The 23,095-nt window shown below is 29.1% G+C and overlaps 2 protein-coding genes across 3 annotated transcripts; both read right to left on the minus strand.

Annotated features, from left to right (window-relative positions):
- Positions 1-898: 898 nt before the first annotated feature.
- On the minus strand, positions 899-2,179 carry LOC124492593 (uncharacterized). Its single transcript, XM_047055523.2, has 3 exons — positions 1,845-2,179; positions 1,380-1,784; positions 899-1,267 (listed from the first exon to the last, which is right to left on the minus strand). Exons 1-3 carry the CDS (start codon positions 2,128-2,130, stop codon positions 1,110-1,112), a joined length of 849 nt encoding a protein of 282 aa, XP_046911479.1. The 5' UTR covers positions 2,131-2,179; the 3' UTR covers positions 899-1,109.
- A 3,732-nt stretch (positions 2,180-5,911) lies between these two features.
- Positions 5,912-22,411, minus strand: LOC124492067 (uncharacterized). Of its 2 annotated transcripts, none has more exons than XM_047054847.2 (3): positions 20,007-22,411; positions 7,032-7,230; positions 5,912-6,951 (listed from the first exon to the last, which is right to left on the minus strand). In XM_047054847.2, the coding sequence occupies exons 1-3, from the start codon at positions 21,325-21,327 to the stop codon at positions 6,687-6,689; spliced, it is 1,785 nt and encodes a 594-aa protein (XP_046910803.2). In that variant the 5' UTR covers positions 21,328-22,411; the 3' UTR covers positions 5,912-6,686. The 2 variants fall into 2 exon arrangements, with proteins under 2 accessions (XP_046910803.2, XP_075591491.1); XM_075735376.1 differs by having other exon boundaries at positions 5,912-6,944; positions 7,028-7,230.
- Positions 22,412-23,095: the final 684 nt, after the last annotated feature.

A 23,095-nucleotide genomic window follows, 5' to 3' on the forward strand; every position in this document is an offset into this window, starting at 1 on the left:
CAAGAAACCAATATAAACTTCAAATATACTTCACCTACCTATCTGATGACTGTCTGTTTGCCACATACACACACATACATTTCTCAACTACAAAGGTTCGATCATGATTTTTTTTTTGATTTCATTGTTTTCCACTGATCATCATCATCATCATCAATGATAGTCATACGCAGGTTTTCGTTAGAATACCTCAATATCTATCCTATACCTGACTAAATATCCAAAAAGGGAAAGAAAAAAAATCCGTTAATGAAATGGAACCTACACCACACACACACACACACACACACACGCACTAATAAAACAATCGTGGAGCGAAAAAAAACCAGGATCGAACCAACAACAAAAGTATTACTATCATGAAAGACTAACCATTTTTATACCTGTTTTCATTCCTCCCCTTTCTCACTATCCAATTCCCTTACTCTTGATTATATGAGACACGAATATCTGTAGTAACGTACACAGACACTAACACCCGTTATTGGTTAACCCGGTTGTCACCAATTCGCCTTGTGATTTAGATTTGGTAATCAAAAAAAAAAAAAAAAAAAAGAATGAATAATTTGTTCAATATGTTGCTTGTAGGTTGATGGCATTTTCATTTCTTTCTGGATCACATTACAACACTCATATAAAAAGAGATTTCCAGTTTTATCATTATCAAAATCATTCGAATCATATAGCGTCATCTAATGATGAATGATTCGAATAATTTCTTTTTGTTTTATAATCGATAATAATAATCGATTTGAAAGATAAAAAATGATGGTTCATTTTTGATCCAAATCGATCATCATCACCACTAAATGTCATATGAAAGGAAAGACTAATGAATCATAGGGACACAAAGAATGAAACTTTGGTCCATGGACTCTATTTGGATCAAACAAAATCATTTTTTTAAATGAAAAAAATAACTTTAATTTCAACATAATTTATTTCCGTTTGTAAAAAAAAATTAGTAACCATAGTAATCATCATCATTAAAATAAGTGTTTGTTGGTAAAAAAAAAATTTTTTTTGAACATTTTTGTTTTCAGTGCAAATCATACTAAGGTCATTATTCTTTTATCAGTCTCCTTTTTTGGCCCACTTTTTTTCTGTATTTAAATTAATCCATAACGAATCAATTTCGGTGGTTGTCCTCCTCGAATCTCTTTAATTCGTTTACAATGACGAAGACAGATCAATACTTTTCGCAATGTTGAGTCATTTTTCATCGAACTCAACTCTTTGATATCGTTGATGGTGACAAAATAGATGCCTGTGTAGAAAAAGTCGTGGACAATTATTATAGAAAAATAAAAGATTAGTCAATTTAGCCTTAATGAATTAATTAATCAATCAAATCAGATGATTAATTGGTGTCACTTTACCTTTTGTATCGGCATTTTCATGTGATTTATATTCTTGATAACGTTTATATTCCGTTTCTTTCGTTGAATGTAAATCAAATTTTCGAATAAACATATATTTGCACATTATCGAATGATTAAATGCATCAACCGATTCATTCAATGTAGAAAGAGTTAATCGACTCAACATATATTTTGGTATTGAATTATATTCTGCTTGGGTTAGATGTTCCATCATTGGAAATGGTGATGAATTTGATGATTTGGTTGTTGCCTTCGATGATGGTTTGGTCGCCAAATGGCCATTCTTTTTATCATTGGTCATCATAATATTCGATTTATTGTTTTTCTTAATCTTTTTCGTATCCATATTTGTATAGGTTACATTTCTTGAAATTGATTTATTATCCACTCGTTTTTCTTCAGCTGAAAAAAGCAAAAACTTTACTGACAAAGTTTTGATTGAAAATTTGAAAAAAAACTTACTCTTTAAAGCCGGTAAATTTGCTTCAATATGGCTGACATGATCTTCCAATAATTGCAATATATCTACACAACGTTTGGATTGTATTTCAAATTCATTTTCAGCTTCGTCCAAACATTGATCGATTGTATGCAATAAAAATTGAAGGCGACCAATGTTTGCATTCATTTCGATACATTCATTTTTATCGTTTTGATAATAGAAATCCAATAATGCCAATTTGGTACTGGAGTTGGAAATTAACTTGTCAAAATATTCAAATAAACCATTTAAATCGGGAGAATCCATAATGATTTGAATTTTGTTTTTTAAAAATATTGCTATAGCAGTAAAAAGAATATAACGATTTTTTTCTCACACCTTCAACCTTTCACGAAAAACGTTACACTTTTCGAATATTTTTGATTTCCGTTCATAGATGTCGCACTACTTTATTTATAGAATGTTTATGATTTTTAGCCAAATTCAAAAATTTCGATTTTCGAAATATAAAGAATTGTCTTTTGTAATTTTGTTTCTTTTTTTTGCCATGGTATAATAATTAATCATCATCAAACCGACGACTGAGAAGAGATGGTAATTTTTAGATTGCTTTTTTTTAAACAAAGTCAAAAAAAAAAATCTCATAATGATGTGAACCTAGCATGAAATTCATATTCTACTTGCTTAACAACAAAAACAACAACAACAACTAAAATTTGTTGAAAAATAATAATTGAAATATTATCCCTGGCCATCATTTTGAGGCTCGCGTTTAGCTGTTATGCGTGGTGGTGGTGGTGGTGGTTATTTGAGCTAATTAATTAATTTTTTCTTTTCTTTTCTTTTTAGTCGTCGTTGTTGTTGATGCTGTTAATTATGATCATATGGATGATTCACAAAGACCTAGGATAGACAGCAACAAACAAAAAAATAGATTTTTCATTGCGAACCGACAAAGGAAACCTGATCTTTTTGTTTTATATTGATGAAAAATGTGAACTTAATAATTATACTAAACAAAGACCGGATCATAAATCTGACATTTTGATGGACATGATTTTATGATTTATTCTCAACATGCATTTATTTTTTCTATTTCGAACAACAACAAGCTGATAATTGACAAATTCAAAAACATCATCATCATCATCATCGATGTTATCACACGCAATTTTACTATTCCATTCATTCGTCTTGATAGATCGATCGATTAATCAATATCAAGATCAATCCTTTTTTCATGTTGTTGATGTTTTGATAATGATCATATATAAAGTGTTGAAAATTGAATTGAATTGAATGATTTTGATTTCGAAAAAAACGAAAAATCTTGTTCATTCAAATTATCGATTCAATTGATTTGTTAATCGATTGGCTTTTTATAATTTTGCCTAATCATCATCATGATAATAATTATAATGATCATGATGATGATGATTATCAACAACAATAATAACAAGTGGCTATTCGACATCGACCTTGATCTTTGAGGTAAGACAAAATTTGATGATTAATTGAATTTCAAACAGCTATAATCACATCACATTGAATAATAATTATGGAAAAACACACGAATATACGATAAACAAGGTAAAAGTAAAACACCTTTTTTTCGGCTGCTGTAAGTTGTCGGCTTTTTTTTTGTTTTGTTTTGTTAAAATAATGACCAGAAATTTCTTTTCCTGCAGATGTTTCATCTGGACAAATTTATGATGATAACGATGTGAATGATGATTATCATTAGCCATCCTATTTATTCGAATAAATATTACCAATTTTTTTTCTTCTTTTATTCTTAATCATCATCATCATCATCATTACTAGTACTATGGTGGATAAGTAGCCTATAATCATCATCAAGATTATCCATTTAAACAACAACAACAACAACATTATTTTTCAGTTTGTTTCGAATACCTAACCAATTATATTTATGATATATTTAACAGTTGGCTAGTAGTTAATATTTACGTTTGTTGTTGTTGTTCATTTTTTTCCATCTCATTATTATAATAATAATATCTATATGTCTAGCTATTCAAGTGTCGACGACAAACATATACTCGTCACAACTATTTAGTTGCTAGTTAGTTTAATCATAATCGGATAGGTAATGTTGTGTAATGTTGTAATTTATTCCAATTTTTTTTCCCCACACATACTCTTGTTTTGTTGGCCTGAAAACAAAACAAAAAAAAATTAATGTCGTATGAAAAACAAAAAAAAAATTATAACATAAACATGGCATAAATTGGCCACCAATTTTACACCACCATCACCACCACCACTGTATACAATGATGATGATCGCAGGCAACACACATTTGCCGTGCGAATCATCATTAGATTTTGCGAATGAAAAAAAAAATAGTTGTTGTAGTTATGGTTAAGTTGGCTATATTTATTCCATTCATGATGATGATGATGATGATTATGATCGTGGCCATCATTTTCGATGATGATGATGATGATGATAAAGATGAAACTTGAATCATTTAAGAATAAATTTTTCTTTTTCTCTCATTCTAATTCATCTAACTTTGTGTATGTGTGTGTGTGTGTGTGGTGATGACTTTGGCTCATCGGCCAAAGGTGTCGGCTTTTTTCACACACACACACATAAACAAGAAACGATTTCTTTTCCTCTTCCAGCTAACAATTATGCAAATTTACAATATATATCGTGGGCTATTCCATCTCAAGAATGATGATAATGATGTTTAAAAAATGATGTTTTTCTTGCCTCTCTATTTCTCGATTAACCATCATCATCATCATCATTCACTTCACTTTACTTGTAAGATTTTCGTTTAAGTTGATGCCACTTTATCATCATCATAGTCATGATGATGATGGTCATGTTAATTCTTCAAAAACAACAACAACAACAACAACAACTTTAATAGCATAAAAATTCATCTTTTTCTCTCTTTTCTATTATACTATACTTAGTAGTAATACCCAGAATGATTCTAAAAGGGCAGCTGTCAAAAAAATCTAACTGAACTAACTAACTAACTAACTGACTAACTAACAACAACAACAACATAGACAGACAATAAGTATTGTTTATTAGTGTCCAAGTTCAAGTGTCATTAATAATAATGAGAATTAGTTTTTTGTTTTGTTTTTTGTTTTTTAAATGTTAAAACTTGGTTCAGAAAATTGGTATCCAAAAGTAAAAAAAAAATTGCCCACAATTTTTTGAAGAAATAAAATATCACTAATTTTTATCCAGAATGTGTCAAAATGTTTTTTGGTGTGAATCTCATGTAGTAATTTATCCCAAATAATAAAAAAATTATTATTATGCTGGAAAAAACACAAAGAATTTACTCAAATCATTGATCATCATTTACTCAGGCACACACACACACACACACAGTGAACATGATATCCGTTTCTAAATGCTTTTTTTTCCCAGTTTCATTCATTCAAATGATTACCTTTTTTTATTCACTTTGTTGTCAAAATATTTGAAATCTAATATTACAATTCAAAACAATCGTCATCATCATCAAACTGAACTGAACTGAACTGAACTGAACTGAACTGAACCAAAACATTAAAAGTGTTGGCTATAATTATGTTATTATTATCATCATTATAATTGTTTTTGTTGTTGTTGTTGTTGTTGTTGTTGACACTTATCATCATCATCATCATTCTGTACGTACACTTTACCATCAAGTGTGTGTGTGTGTGTATACAAATGGCAAATTGTTTCATAAACGTTCGTTTTATCTAATTGACTTTTTTTTTGAATATTTTGTTCTTTCTTTTTTAAATGATTGTGTATTGTATTTCTAAACGTTTTTTTTTCATTTTTATATCCGACAGACACACAATAATGATGATGATGATGATAAAGACGATTAAGCATAAAGAATATAAATATTTTTTTTTCTGGAAAAAAAATTGACAAATGCTAAATGATGATGGTTATTTTGTTACATAAACTAAAGTGAAAAGAAATTCCTTTCCAAATGTTCATGATGAACTTAAAACACACACACAGACACACACACTGGTTTTAAAAATTTTGTCTTGCCCCCCATATATATAACATAATTAAATTCAATTCATTAAATGGTGGATAATTTATATGAATTTATTATTCAATCCATTGAGATTAACAAAAAGAAATGGTAAAGAAAAAACACATTGATATTACAAATTTTTCTATTTTGAATATATATATATATAATATATGTTGAAAATAGTGGAACCGGAATCATTGTTGGTTGGTTATTTATTTGATTTCTTCCAGTTTCACCATTGTCAATAATAATTCATTGTATCATTCTATAATCTAATACCACACTATTTTTTTTTTTTTTTTTGAGGGGGTGGATTGATTTGATGAAAAATAATAATAATGATGATGAATTGAATAAATATAGTTTCTTTTGGGTTGGGGGCAAAAAAAAAAAGATTATCATTTATGGCCCATAGTTGAAATGCCAACCAATCAAAGTCTAAAATATATCTCTCTTTTTGTGTGCATGCTTTAAGTGTCTATTGTTTAGGATGAGAAAAAAAAATCATTGTGAAAAAAAATGTCGGTATTCTGTATACAATTGCCAAACAATAACAAAAAAAAAGAAAAAAAATGAAGCAAAAAACTATTTCAAATTCAATTTTTTTTTCAAAGGCATTCAATTTCATTTTAATGTCTAATATATCAAATTAGTAGGGAAATTTTTTTTTCGGGTAGAAAATTATAACTCTCCATATGTGATTTGAGTATCCGGTTTTTTTTCAGTATAATATTCAGTTCAATGTTAAAATTTGATGATTGGTCGTTTTTTGTTGTTGTTTTTGTTGTTGTATATATATAGGGTTTACTATTGTCATTTTTTTTTACAGTGCTGATGCAGTTGCTGTAGCCGTTGTAGGCGTTGTTGGATTTGTCAATGTATGAAGATGGTGATGTTGTTGTTGTTGTTGATGTAAATGTTGAGCATGTTGATGATGTAATGCAGCAACTAATTCTGGTTTTTTCAATAGATTTAAATCTGTTATATTCTCCAATATGCTTGTCGGCACACCATTCAATTTGGCTGCATCGACATCTTTTTTTAATTCTTCAACATCTCGTTTTAATTTTGCCCGTCTATTCTGGAACCTTTTTTTGCCATATAAATAGATTTAGTGAATAAAAATGAAAAATTTTTTGAAAAACCAAAAAATGAATTATATACTAACCATGTAATCACTTGTGCATTGGTCAAACCCAATGATTGGGCAATCTCATCACGATCAGCTGGTGATAGATATTTTTGATAAAGAAAACGTTTTTCCAATTCAAATATCTGATGATTAGTGAATGCTGTACGTGATTTTCTTTTCTTTTTAATCTGCGTATTACGATTATTGAATAGATTTAGATGGTCCGCCGTAGGATCTGTTTGTGTTTGTTTCGATTGATTCGATTCGATTCGATTTGATTCGAATGATTGAATGAATGAATAAAACAAGAGAGAGAGAGAGAGAGAGAGAGAGAGAGAGAGAGAGAGAGAGAGAGAGAGAGAAAAAAAAGAAAACAATAGAATTAAATTATCATCATCATTTTTAGTTGTAGTAGTTCAATGTGGTTAAATAATCGGAGGAAAAAAAATGATGAATGAATGTTTATCACACTGTTGAATGACAATTGATTTATTTTTTTTTTACATTTGATTGTGTTCAATTGTCGACAGCTATTTAATTTAATTTAATTTAATTTAATTTTAGCCATTTCATTTCATCAATTATCTTGGGATAAAACTTTTTTTGTTGTTGTTGTCAATTTCCTTTGTTTCCACCTGTCATCATTATTTTTTGGCATTATAATAGGATGACGAAAAGAAAAAGGCCGTGAAAATGATTTTTTTCTCTCTGCGTCTCGATTTTTTTTTTCTTTTTGCTTGATAGATCAGATTTGATGATCAGCATTTAGATTTTCTTGCCAACAACAAAATGAAATAAAAACATTGTGTTTCACATTTGATTGATTTCTATTTCGATATTTAAGGTGATCTCCAGACACACATCCAATCAACGTCAAATGTCAGATTGATGGTGTGTTATCAATTGATATTGATCATTGATATCTGGTTGTCTAGTTGTTGTTGTTGTTGTTGTTGTCTGTGTTGACAAATTATTAGAAATTTTTTTTTTTTTTTTGTAAAACTTTTTAAATCATTTGTCATACAAAATGAACTGAAATAATGAATATAATTGGTTTTCATGCTTTTTATTCATTTCATTTCATCATCATCATCATAATTATTTACAATAGATAATAGTGGTTAATAATGATTGTTGTTTGGCTGGCTGGTGTTGGTGTCATTAGATTGATAGAAAAGAAATAAACCCGATTGATCAACCAATTTCAGTCACCAAGAAAAAAAAACCCATCATTATTGAATTCTAATGGTTTTTTTTGTGTGTCTGTCATTGTTATTTGTAACAATGAGATTCTGTTGATTGTTAGATGGACTAATTAGTTGAGTTAGTGAGCTAGCATCATCATTATCATTGTTTGTTTGAGATTTTTTTTCTTCGTTTCATTTATTTCCACTGATAATAAATGTGTTTTTCATTATTATTATTTTTTTTTTGCTATAAAAATCAATTTTAATTTTAATGTAATTTAACAGAGATTGATTTATTCTGATTGATTGATTTTTTTTTGTGTATTACGTTCGTTCAGATAGTTATACCGGCAAGCAGCGTGTTGATATAAAATTGGTTGACCATTTCATTTGAAATTAATTAAAGTGATTTTTTTTCTGCTAATACTATTGATATATAACATCATCACTACCAGAAAACCAGAATATAAAAGTTTTTATTTTCTTCTGGACTGCATGGTGATGGTCGGTCGTATGTTGTGTGTTAATGAGAAAAAAAAAGATAAATAAGATTTATCTATTGTTTGGCAATCTCATTATTATTATTATTACCAAGGGCTAAATGGCCTTTATTTATTAAAAATCAACGAAAAACTATAATAAATCTCATGTGTGTGTGTGTGTGTGCGCGCAAAAAACACGTTGATTGATACAAATGTGATCTTTTTCCTGTCTGTTGTCCATTGTAGTGTTGTTATTTGCTTACACATTATTTTTTTTTTTTGGCTAAATTTTACGGACAAGGTTACGTTCGTATATTTAATTAAAAATGCCGCGTTCAACATCTTCATGTGGATGATTTCTTTTGCATTATGAAGACGGATGAACAAATCATCATTCTTCATCGTTAAATCTTATTCAAATAACATACACACACACACACACACACACACACACACACATGACTTGATGATAGGTGTTATTTCCGACATTTCATACAGCTATTGTTTCGGTTGTTTTTTGTTTTGTTTTTGTTTTGAATAATCAATTTTGATTCAGCTTGTCAATGACGGTGATGATGATCATGTTCTGAGAACCTGTCGGAAATGCGCATATAAATTATGAAATGCGACGAACATTTGAGAATTTTCAAGCCAAAAAAAAAATCAATATCGATCTTGATATTTATTTCTTGAAGCAATTGAATTAAATTAGCTTGAAAATCCTTGAAAAACTATTAACTTATATAATCCATATCTTTCTTTCTCTCTAGCTGTCATCATTAAGATGTTATCAAAATATAAAACTGGATTATATTTGAAGGGATTATCATCATCATCATCGATATGGCTACCGGAATCCGGTATTAAATTTGATCATCATTCGTTTGATTGGATTGTAAATGTGTGTGTTTGTGTTAATAATATAATAAATTCATTTCATTACATTTCTCAAATTTTCAATGATTTTTTTTCCTATCAATTGCTCAAAGCCAAAAACTTTGAAGGAAAAATCAAAAAAAAAAAAAACGAATCGCCTTTAGCCATTCATGTTAAATTAGTTTCTAATTAGTAAATAGTTTTTTTTCTCGTGTTTTTGTTTCGATTAAACATCGGCTTCGTTTCAAAAAAAAAAGAAAAATTATTATGTAGAGAAAGAAAGCCGCCGATCATCATCATCATCATCGTTGATTTTTTTTATTCGCCAACAAGCCCGCGGTATGAATGGTCAAATGGACACCGAATTTATTATGGATAGAATATATATATATAGAAAGAGAGATAGATGGATAAAAAACACATCAAAATCATTTTTTTCGATAATCATCATCATCATCATTATTTTATCACACCGAATTAATCACGATACTAATTACACTGAGATAAGTTAATGGTTGCTAGTTAATAGTTAATATCAATTGGCTTGATGGAATCATTCATTCATGGTATAGGTCATTTATTTTTTTTTTCCTTGCAAACACTTATTGCTATCCATCTTTAATATATGAATATTATTATGAACAACAACAACAACAACAACAACAGAAACAGCAACAAGCAGTTAATTAACACTATTTTAGACAAGTTAGCTGTTCTCTCAAAATTTATCTTCAATTGAAAATTTTCGTGAATCCAATCATTCATTTATGGATTGCCCCCTGATCGCTGTCTCTCTCTCTTTAATGATAATCAAGTTGTAAAAAAATCTTAATCATTAAGAATCATCATCATCAAATGATCATCATTTGTTTTACTAATGTTAATCATCATTAACTATTAGTGCAGCTAAATGTCGGTCATCATCAATAAATTGGATTCGGATTCGAATTCTGTCAGTTTTTTTTTCATTCGGTGATGTCGTTTTGGTTATCTTTTAATTTTTTTTGGTAAAAATTACAAAAAATCTAATGAAGATTTTTCTCTTTCTTAATTAACTTTTTTTTTATTTTAGTTTTGTGTGTGTATAAATGTGTGACGGTGTAAGTCTTGTAATGATGAAATTGAAAATGAAAGAATTATTTGATTCTAAATTCATGATGGATCCATTTCGGTAGCCAGAACAAGAAAATTTTTTTTTGTTGCTGTTTGCTGTCTAATACACTGCAGGCTTCAGGTTTTAACCAGCAGAAACCAATTATGACAAGCATCTTAATGTGATGTGCTTGTCAGTCAATCATTCATTCATTTATTCATTGATCTTGTTGTTGTTTTTATAATCATAAATAAAATTTCTAGCTAAACTAAATTATTAATATAATTGAGATACACAGAGAAAGAAAATTCTGGTTTTTTCGAAAGAATATATCACACACACACACACATGAAATTCAACATGGTAAACAGATTTTGACAACACAAAACAAAGCTACGCGGGGATACCAGTTTTAGTGTGATTGAAGTGATGATCTGAAACACTTTATGTTTGTATTTGGCTCACTCTGGCAATCAAATAGATTAATTTTCATTTTCATTTCACCTCATTTTTTTCAGTATAAACATTCATCGATGGAATGTATGATAACAAGATCAATATACTAACGTCTATTTAATAATAAACGATCTTGGTGATCACAGCTTGATCTAGCTTTGTTTTTCTCCCAATTCATGATGATGATGTGAGTTGTTGTCCAATTCTTAACATTTGATTTTTGATTACCATTCATTGTTTGATATCCAACATGGTTTCTATCATTACTTTTACCCGAATAACGATGATGACGATGATGATCTATTTATATTAACAGCAATGAATTTGAATTTTTCAATTTGTGATCATTTTTATTTACTCGATTTGTTTGTGATGATTTTGTTTACTTATCAAATCAAATCAAATACACTTTTCATTCGTATAACAAACTAACAGATGAAATGATTGATAATTAATTTCCATCATCATCATCATCATCATTCATTTATAAATAGAAAATTCATTTCAATTTTTGACAGAGAAATGTCGACAATGCATAATTTCAATTTTAGATTGTTGTCATCATCATTATCATTGTATATGATGATCATGTTACAACAAAATGATCTATCTATCGTGTATCGGTAGTTGTTTTGTTTTGACGTTGATTATAATAACCGAAACAAGCCTAATTAATATTTTTTCCGTATCAACATCAACATTCGATTAATTTGAAAGAAAGAAAGAAAGAAAGAATGGAATAAAGATTCTACAATTACACATGCACACATACTATAAATATCACTTATTCCTGCTTGAAGAATTGTTCAGGCATGCATGTCATAGCAAAGCAAACAAATCCCAATTTTTGGCTATTTATTTTTGTTTTGTTTTTTTCTTGTTTGATTCTTGACATAAAAGTGGCTTTCATTTTTTTTCTTTTGCCTTACAGTGATTAATTACGATCCAAAAAAAAATAACGATTATATTCAATAATAACAAGGATCACGATTTCCCGGTATTCATCAACAGAAAATTTTGCCATATCGAATGTGTTGTGTGTGTGTGTTTTTTTTTACTCATTCAAATATTTGTAAAGAATGACAAAAAAAATTGTCAAATGAATCGAATTGAATTGAATCAAATGGGCAATCATAGGAAATAATAATGAAGGGAATGATGATTTGATTTTTGATGATTGCTTAAACACGTGGAATGTCGAACACATTTATTGTTATTGTTATAACACTATAAACGACCCCAAATGGTTTTGATTTTTAATAATAATGGTGTGTTAGTGGATGAAAAATGGATAGCATCATTTTGGCTACAATTTTATAGTGGAGAATTTAGAATTTACTCGAAAGAAATATATCCAGTTATTATTCATTCCACATAAACAACACATGAACAAACTGGATGTAGAAGAATAAAGTTCTTTCAAAAATAAAAATAAAAAATTCTTTAACTTTTCCCCCGCTTCAAGCATTGATTCATTCATTCATTCATTCACATCACTTTTTTTCACATTTAACAATTCGGTTATGTTATCCGATGATTTTGTTTCCATCATCATTATCATCATCACATTCCTTTGTGTGTGTGTGTGTGTGTGTGTGTGTGTATGTGTATGGTGTATCAGCAAATTATTCAACAAGAAAATTTGTTATTTTTCACTAATCGAATATTGATTTAATGAATGCTGTCGTTGTGTATGTGTGTGTGTGTGTTTATTGTTAGCTTTTAAATGGATAGCTTCCTTATTCTTTTATTATACACAGAGCAAACGTTTGCCAAAAAAAAAGAAAGATTCATTATGTTATCTAATTGGCGTAAAAAAACTAACATTTTTTTTCGCGCTCATTTCATTCATTCATTTCTCACTTTTCATCATCATGATCACATTGCATTCAATGTGAATTAATATGAATAGGATAGTGTATTTTACAATGAGCAATAAGGGAAACGAATTGAAAAAAAAATTCCTGCTGTTCCGCCAAGTGGATCAAGTATAGAATACACATGAAAAGATTCTATATAAAATCTGGTTTTTTTCTGGTTCGGGTTGGAATGCATTTCTCGTTGCTATGCTTGTGTGTGTGTGTGTGTGTGTGTGTGGCTGGCTTGCAGGAATAACGATTTTTTTCACATTTACACTTGACACACACACACACACATAAGTTACAGGAACAGATTTTGTTTTTGGCATCATCATTGATAATTTTGAATCGATTCATCCGGTATAGTCATCATTAACCAAAAATAAAATAAACAAACAAACAAACAATGAATGTATTCAGCTTGTAAAATGTCAAAATAAAAATTTTAAATATAAAATCATGGCTTAGAATGGCCAAACATTTACTAATTTCAATCATGTAGAATTTTATTCAATTTTTTTTCACTTTTCGGTAACAATGAATATACACGACGACGATGATGATGATGATGATGATGACGGCATCGTGTTAAACTCATCATTATTAACATTTTTGTAACATTAATGGAATGTGAACGAGATAAAGAAAGAAAATGACATGACACACACACACACACACACACTCGCACATAACCACCATTATCCAGCCAAACTTTACGCGGACATCAATGAATCTTCTTTTTTTCCCATTCGTCCATTCATTCATTCATTCATTTCATTTTATTTAGAAATTATTTTCTGGTTGAAAAAATTTCATTTCATCTATCTTGAAAATGCTATGTATATAAAAGTATATATTATTATATATAGTTGACTTGTATGTATTTGTTTGTTGACTAATCGTTGTTGTGTAATAATAATAATAATAATACACAAATATGACACACCAGTACACAAAAGGGCCAGTTACAGGCCATCAGTAGTAAGGGTATCATCATCAGACAGTAGGCAAATTATTGAAATGTTTATTTTCTTTTCTTTTTTTTTAAAAAAACAAATTCATTTTCCATGTAAATGGATACAAAAACATTATTATTAAAGCATCATTTACAAAATTATTTACACATTTCTCTCTCTCTCTCTCTCTCTCTCTCTCTCTTTCTCCTTCTGCTGTTTATTTGTTTGTTTTCTATTCATTCATTTCATTTCATTAATAGTCTTTTCGACGTGTTGGTAGTTTACTGACATGCACAAGTTTTTGCTATTCATTCATTCATTCATTCATTCAATGAAAATTTTGGTGGTTCTTGTTCCTTCCCTCTACCCAAAAACACCATTTTCTCATTCTTTTGGTTCAGCTGTTTAGCTGACTTGATAGTGATGATCTAATATATTCAAATGAAAATTTGTTACGAGTTCTTGTTTTTTTTTTTGTTTTTATTTTTATTTTTGTCTTCAACATCATCATGACATTTGATTCGCTAGTAGAAGTAGTGATAAATTTTTATTTTCAAGATATGCGAAAGAAACATCTACCATTAATAGACATTATTTAAAAAAAAATGGAATCATTATCATCATAATAATCATGATGATGATGATGATGATGATTATAATATTAATTTGTCTATGCCAAGTTGTTTATATTACACATTCTTAAAGAAAGAAAGAAAGAAAATTTAAAAGATGAATAAATTGAATGAGAAAGAAAAAGTGTAGGAGTGGTCTAAAATGAATTTTTTGTTTTCTTTCATTCTTATCATCATCATCATTGTTGTTGTTGTTGTTTAGTGTTAAAAATAGAATTAATTACATTAATTAATGATTTGAAAATATATATATGCATTTTGCATCACGATAATGACGATGACGATGATGATAATGTGGCAAAGAATGATAATAAAGAGCAAAAAAAAACAAGACAATTTTTTTTCAAAAATGAAAAAAAACAACAACAACAACAACAATTATGATGATGATGATGATTAGTGAATATTTTATAAATTATATTTTGTATATATATATCAAACAAAAATTCAAGTTAAATTTCTTTTCTTTTTTTTTTTTGGCCACAATGGTGAATATTAATTGAGAATTGATCGATTGGTTGATTGATGTGAATAATGGGGGGGGGAGATTTCATATCAAAGTTTCTAAAAAAATTGGCAACAATTAACATTTTATCTCTTGTTTCTCTCTTTTTATAAGTTCGATCAATATAAGTGTTAATGAGATTAATCAACTTGTGTTCAAAGTATATATGATGATTATTATTATTTTATTTAACACTAAAATAACTAACTAGCTAACTAGCCAAAAATAAATTGATTGATTGATTGATTGAAACGCTATGAATTTTGGAATGATCATTTTAGCCTTTTTATTTTGTTCAACATTTTTTCTACTACTATTACTACTACTACTACTAAACTGCTAAGAATTTTCAAAATCCTTTCTTTTGTTGTTGCATATAATGGCTAAATTTGAACAATTTAAACACTTGTCGACAATGATTAAAAAGGGTGATTGGTTAATGAAATGAATTGGTCCAAAATAGATTGTTGCTTGTCATATCATATCATATAGAAATTGTTATGGATATGGTTAACTTGTTAGCCAGAAAAAAAAATTATACCAATCATCTTGGATCTTTCATTTTATTTCATTACTCACGACGTCGATTGTTCATTTTTATTTCTGACACTTTTTTTTCTGGCTTCAACTTTGAGACGAAAATCATTCGAACGGAAAAATTGTTGTTTTTGTTGTTGTTGTTGTTGTTGTCGAGGTGTTTTTTTTTTGACGGCCAATGGTGGTGGCCATACTTTTCATCTTGATCATCATCATCATCATCATCAAAAAAAAAGCCGAAAGAAGAAAAGAAGCCGACTCGTGACTTGTGTAAAAAGAGAAATCATCAATATATTTGAAAAAAAATGAAAATTGTTTTGTTGTTGGACCATATTAGTTCACAAAAGGTGCGAGCACTAAAGCGAGTTGTTGTGTATACACTTGTATATCAGCCGACAGTGTGTATAATTAAAACTGACACGCACACACACAAGAATGTGTGAGAGAGATGGAGGTGTGAATTGATGGAAAATGAATCATCATCATCATCATCATTCAACAAATGAAGTGTATAAACGAATTCCAACAGGGTCCACTATAGTCTATGGACCATAGTCTTGTTTTCCAAGGTTTTTCTCCTGTTTTTTTTTTTTTTTTTTTTTTTTTTTTTTGTTCATTTTTTCCACATTAAATCAATGGTGGTGGCAATAATCAATAGTGTCGGCAAAGCTCTGAAAAAAATGCATAAATTCTTACCAACGATGAACCAAATGTCTTATTTGTCAAGGAAAACAAGATGAAGACAGAGAAAGAAAAAAAAAGTTGAAGAAATTGTTGTTACTAGCCGAAAAAAAACAATAATAAACTAGCGGATCTTTATTTTTTTTGTTGCTTTGGTTATTTCACCATCATTTAATGATGATGATCAAGATGATTTCTATGAGGATGCCTGTTTTTTCATGAAATGTAATATCAAATTTAGGTGTTAATATTATTAACGTCATAACTAAACTATTACCTTACTACTACTACTACTACTACTAATATCACAGAACAAAACAAAAAAAATGTCTACAATTATCAAGTCGGCAAATAATCAAAGTAAAAATTGGTAAAATTTGATAAAAAAAAATGGTCAGACAAGCTAGAGATTTACCGCTTGATGGTAATACTAAGTAGTAGTAAAAAAAAACACATCAAAAAAGGTAATTATTATATAATATAACGCCTGGTAAACACTATTATCATCATTATCAATTGATCCATCCGATTCGTATAAAAAAAAATAACTATGATTGAAGAAATGAAATTTGAAATTGTCGGCAATCAATAATTTCTCATTTTCGAAAGAATCAAAGTTTGTTGGCGGCACACGAGCTGCAATATATTAAGTAATGACCACCACCACCACCACCACATAATCAAAGTGCCTCCAAGAAAAAAAAACAACAAAAGGTGAAAAAAAAAGTTTTTTCTTCACGATTACCGCGCCCAGGTATATTATATGTGTGTGTGTGTGTGTGTGTACGTTTGTGAACTCCCGAATATTTAAAATGATGATGGTTGGAAAAAAAAGAAGCCGACCACAGGTAATAAACATTTTGCTGGGGGTTTTTTTGTGCAATGAAAATTATTGAAGAATGGATTCGGCAAATGTTTGTGTGTTGATCATATAAATTGAATTCAATTCTTTTTTTTTCATTCATAAAAAAATATTTCATCTAGACAGTCAATCAAACCTACAAATTCATTCATATTGTCGGCATCGGTAAAATGATCATATATCATAAAGATAAGAAGAAAGATTAGATGAACAAATTTGATAAAAAGTTTCATTCAAACAAATGATCAATAGGTAATTAAGCTGAAGTTTGTTGTTGTTGTTGTTGTTGTTGTTGTATTCTCTATCTACGAAAGCGCTCGTACACACACACACATTTTTATTGTTGTGTTTATTGTTTCTTTGTACAAGTAATTGATAGAGAAAGAAGAAAAAAAATTGGGCGTCATTTACCTGTTTTTTTTTGTTATATTCATTATGTTTGATCAATTCAATCAGTCAATCAATCGAATAGTGTTTGATTGATTGATGCTGACAACAGCAGCAACAACAAAACAAAAAAAAACAGGCCCTTGTCAATCATTTTGATTATATTAATTCACAAATTGATCATTGAGAAAAAAAAATTAGCGACCTAATCATTCATTCATTCATTCATTCATTCATCAATTCTGTGAAAGACAATAAATTTTTTCACATTTTATTTTTTTGTTCAAAATAAATAAAATGAACTTGATGTTTATATGATGATGGGCTATGGGCATTCAGTGAATGGTGATGAATTTCATATTGACACATGGACAGATAGCAAGGATTGGTCATTTCAGTAATTTTTTTTTTGTGTATATGAATAGTACTAGTAGTAGGAAGGTTATTTTACATGTCAAAAAAATTATTATTATTTTCTTTTTCGTTTGATTTGGCTGCCAATAATATGTGTGATTATGATTATTATATTGTTATTAAGATGAATTTTTGTTCCATTCATTCGATTCGGGTATTTTGCCTACTATTTTGGATATATATTGATATATTGTATATATTTATTTTATTACAGAAAACATTTGTCCGACACTCATAGACACACACACACACACACACACACACAGATGTTTTAAGACGTCAATCGAGTATATACAGGCATTTAAGTCTATTTACTCGTGTTACCAAAAAAAAAAAAAAATTGCATAAATTATCAAATAGCGTCATCATCATCATCATCATTAAATCTCCGGAAAGCTAAGAATTTTTTCTATTCCTTTGAATAATAAGAAGCAAAATGATCCATTTTATCATTTGTATAACTCGTATTCGCTGCTAAATGTGTACACATTTTTTTCTTCTGTCTTTTGTTTTTGCAACAACAACACGATTGATTGTCATCATCGTCATTGTCGTAGTGTTTGATTGTCGGTTGTTGTCGTCACTGAAATTGAGCGCTTAATTGTATAAAATTAAATCTTGTGAAATTCATTTCCATTTGAGAGAAAAAAAGGCACATTGTAAATGTGAATGGTAATAAATTAAGCTTTTTTTTTCCTACACCGGGGTCCATCATAATGAACAGAAAGAAAAGTCTGTTATAAAAAATGAGAATTCCTTACATATTCATTCCACTGTGGATTGAGTGGAATCAGAGACAATCGAATTAAGATTTATTGTCTTTTCGTCTACAGATTTATATAGTATATATGTTTAAGTGTTTTTTTTGTGTGTGTGTGTGTGTGTAATGAATTGAATATATATGCGAATTTTATGCTTCCAAATTATCCTATTTTACTTCTTGCTACTACATAATGGTGCGGCAAGGATGTCTGAATATTTGATGATAATATCAGTTTTCATTTGATGACATTCTAATTTCATTGTGTGCTTAAATGATTCGATTTTTACTCAATTTACTCAACTACTCACTACGCATTCATATACATACGAAAAAAAAATCTGGATAGTGTTTGGTTGTTGTTGTTGTTGTTTTGACATTTGTCAAATATTTACAGATTTCAGCTTTGATTCTTTCTCTTTTTTTCTTTCTTTCTTTCTGTTGTGTCTCTAATGACATTTCACCAAATGTCTATACCGTAAATTATTGGTCTGTGGTGTTATTTAGGATTTTTTTTTTCTTCACTATCGTAAATAAAGTAAGATCTTCTTGTGAATTATAAATGTGTGTGTGTGTGTGTGAGAGTGTGTAACGGTATTGTTTTATTTTTATAATATTGATGATGATGATGATGATGATGATTTCTTTTGGGTTAATGGCTGCCCACATTAAGCGTTTGAGTACAATACAATACACAACACTATGTGTGATGTGTTTGTGTGTGTGTGTGTGTGTACTTAAACTTAATCATCACCCGAAGAATAAGAAGCAGAAGGACTTGCATAGGACAGGACAAAAAAAGCAATGTTTTTCATATAGATCATCACAATTGTTCATGTGTTTTTTTTTTCTTTTATATATTGAGTGCTATATATCTTTGTATTTTTTTTCTTCTTCTTTCCTATTTAACACTATCTATTCCTGTTTTTTTCAAAAAAAAAAACAAAAACGGAACCATAACAACGATAATTAAAAGCCAGAAAACTCAATTTAACAACAATAACAACAACAACAAAATGTTTGAATGAATGAATGAATAGAAACATGTGCCTAATTTCTTTAGCTGGTTGGCAGCAATAAAAAAAAATTTTTTTTTTTTTTGAGAAAAAAAAACACCCTTAACATTAACCATTGATGAGTATTAAAATATGATCTAATTTATGATCATTTTTATTTTCAAAATTCATTGAATAAATCGTAAAAGTAGCTGATTGTGGATTGATTCCAGAAGTTTTTCACTAACATTTTCAAATGTGTTTAAAAAGTGTCGTGTTCAAAAAAAAATAAAATAAAATAGAGAGAAAAAAAATTTGTTAGTACAAACCAGAAGATTTATCGTTATTTTCATTACGTTCGAATGCTTTACTTGTCATTTCGAATAATGCATCCAATGGTGATGATCCAGTATTATTGTTATTATTATGGCCATTACCATTTGTTGTACCGGTTGTACTGATTGGACTTTCAGGTGAATCACTTTCTGATCTTTCGGATATTTCCGATTCATCATCGGCTGATCTTGGCCTTCGATTTGTCATGATATTATTACGATGATGATGATGATGATGAGGATTATATGGATGATGAGGATTGGTCAATGTATTGTTTGATGTTAATGATGATGACGATGATACAGTGACATTTGTAGCAGAAGCTGAGGCAGCTGCTGCCGCCGCCGCAGCAGCAGCAGCAGCAGCCGATAATGCTCCATGATATGAATTATGTAATAATGCTAAATGATTCGGATGTAATGTACCGCCATTTAATGCAGCATTATATTGTATACTTTGTATGAATGTTGATGCCATATTTAATTGTTGTAGATAATTTGCTGGATTCATTGATGATGTTGATGATGACGATGATGATGTTGATGATGAATTATCCATCAGGACAACATTATCCCATGGCCTTATAAAATTCTGGCCCAGTGAACGTGTCATGGTTTCGTTTGTTATTTTATTATTCTTATGATTATTGCCACTACTATTTGTATTATCGAAAAATTCTTCTTTTTCATCATCACCATCATTATTATTAACATTTGGTGAAAGAATATCTTTGATTAGAAATGATCGAAATGGTTTGCACTTTTCATTATCGGATATAATCATTTCATTATCGGCCTGTTGTTGTTGTTGTTGTTGTTGTTCATGATCATTTTGATCCATCTTTTCTCTGCAATGATTACTTTTCAATTCTTTTGATTTTCGTCCATTTTGTTGCCTATGATGATGTTCATATTCAATTTTCATACGATTATAGTCATTACAAAGACGTTTATTTGGACTTGGCATTATCATTGTTGTCGTATCATCCATTGATGAATTAATCATATTTATTTCCGGTTTATCTTCACCTGGATCAATTATTGATGATGAATTTGTTGATAATGTTGATGTCGATGCTGATGACGATAATGATGATGATGATGATGATGAAGATGAACTACGACTAGTTGAACGTTCATGTTCCATAGTTGTGTTTATTTGAAATGTTGTTGCCATTTGATGTTGATGATGATGATTAAATACGCTTTTCAAATGATTATTTGATGATGTCGAATGTTGTCCAAAATGGTTATGATGATGATGATGTTTTCCGATTACGAATAACGAGTAATTCATTACATTCAATATGATCATTTGCCATTATGTGTGAAAAAAAAATAAAAATCATTAACACATACACACACACACACATACACGAAAAAAAAATTTAATTTCAAAATATTCAAAATTTCAAGATTCAGAATAAATTTAATATTTTGCTAATTGAAAAGTCAAACTTGAAAATGATGAAAACCGTAAACACACACACACACACACATTCAACATGATTGAAAGCAAACACTAGAATGATTATAATGATGATGATGACGACTACCAAGAAACTCAAACACAAAATTAAGATGATGATGATGATGGAATAATGAGAAAAAAGTAGGACTTAATTTATTCTACTTGTTAACTGTTTCTTGGTTGTTGTTGTTGTTGTTAATGTGTTTATTTCATTTCTAATAATTCAACATCATCAACAAACACAAATGCGAGCAAGAAAGCAATCATTTCAAAATGAATTGATTGGATAGTTGTTGAAAGAAAAACATTGAAGAAAATTGTGTGTGTATGCGTGTGATAGAGAGAAAGAGAGAAAAGAAACTTAAAATGATTTGAGAACGATAGAAAGAAAGAGAGAGAAGAGAGAGAGAATCATATCATTATGATCAAGAAAACCAACACACACACACACATCAACGATGATGATGATGATGATGATCGTGTTTTTTTTTTAATATTCAAGAAACAAAACAAGTTGATATTGAGATGAATCACAAACAAGGCATAGATCTAAGAAAATTGATCGAATATATAACAAGAATGAAATACTGCTTATTCTTTTTTTTTCTTCTTCTTTTTTAATTCACAAGATTCTCTCTCTCTCTTTCTTTCTTTATTGCTTCTCTATGTGTTATATATATATATCTTGATGTGTATAAAAAAGGCCTGGCCTAGCGCAATTGTTGTTGATGATCTAGTTGATGTTCAAAATTGAACTAAACAATTTCATTTCGCGTTTCGTATCCCAAAAAAAAAGAAAGAAGAAAAGTAGATATTCAACAACAACAACAACAGCAACATTAACAATATATATGTTCTAATTTTAATTAACACACACACACACACACACACACACACGATTCACTCGATGATTTACCATCGTAATCATCATCATCATATCTTCAAGCTCTTTTTTTTGTTGCTGCTTAGTTTTTTTTTTTTTTTTGACAACTTAACTTGTTTTGTCTATTCTATTCTACATACATAGACACATTTTCACCAATCATCATCATCATCATGATGATCATGATCATCGACATCATGATGATGATGATGTTCTTTCATTGTTTTGTGTATTATAACAATATATATAATATATATATTCAGTATATATAATAATAATAAACAAGCAAGGAGGTGCTTAGAATTTTCATTAGCATTACTATGTATATTATTGACTATCCAATCAAATTCCATTTTAGAAATGAATAGTATTGTAAAATGGGCGTGAATTATTTTATTTTCATGTGAACATAGAAACGTTTTTTTTTTTTTTTTTTTTTTTGGTTGCATATATAGCTCAACAACGTGTATGTTTAGTTGTTTTTTTTAACACTTTGCCGCTTGGCTGCCTTTTATTTCAATTCATTCATTCACTGATACAGACAAACCAGATATCCAAACAGAACAAAACAAAACAAAAAAAATGACATGTATAGTCGATGAAAGCAGACATTTTTCACAATTATTTTAGATTTAGAGATATGGCTGCTTTTGTAGTGATATAATCATCGTTATCGAAACAGAAACAGAGAGAGACTGCGTAGCTGATGATGAGTTTTTTTCCCAACGT

The sequence above is a fragment of the Dermatophagoides farinae genome, chromosome 1, assembly GCF_024713945.1.
Source record: "Dermatophagoides farinae isolate YC_2012a chromosome 1, ASM2471394v1, whole genome shotgun sequence".
Taxonomy (NCBI): Eukaryota; Metazoa; Arthropoda; class Arachnida; order Sarcoptiformes; family Pyroglyphidae; genus Dermatophagoides; species Dermatophagoides farinae.

Bases quoted from the DNA above. Each gene is read 5' to 3' on its own strand.
- LOC124492593 (XM_047055523.2), bottom strand. From the start codon at position 2,130: ATGGATTCTCCCGATTTAAATGGTTTATTTGAATATTTTGACAAGTTA. The intron at 1,785-1,844 runs GTAAGTTTTTTT...TGCTTTTTTCAG, and splicing joins AAATTTACCGGCTTTAAAGA to CTGAAGAAAAACGAGTGGAT. The intron at 1,268-1,379 runs GTAAAGTGACAC...TTTTCTACACAG, and splicing joins TGAAAATGCCGATACAAAAG to GCATCTATTTTGTCACCATC.
- LOC124492067 (XM_047054847.2), bottom strand. From the start codon at position 21,327: ATGATCATATTGAATGTAATGAATTACTCGTTATTCGTAATCGGAAAA. The intron at 7,231-20,006 runs GTTTGTACTAAC...AAACACAAACAG, and splicing joins AAATAACGATAAATCTTCTG to ATCCTACGGCGGACCATCTA. The intron at 6,952-7,031 runs GTTAGTATATAA...TGGCAAAAAAAG, and splicing joins AATGCACAAGTGATTACATG to GTTCCAGAATAGACGGGCAA.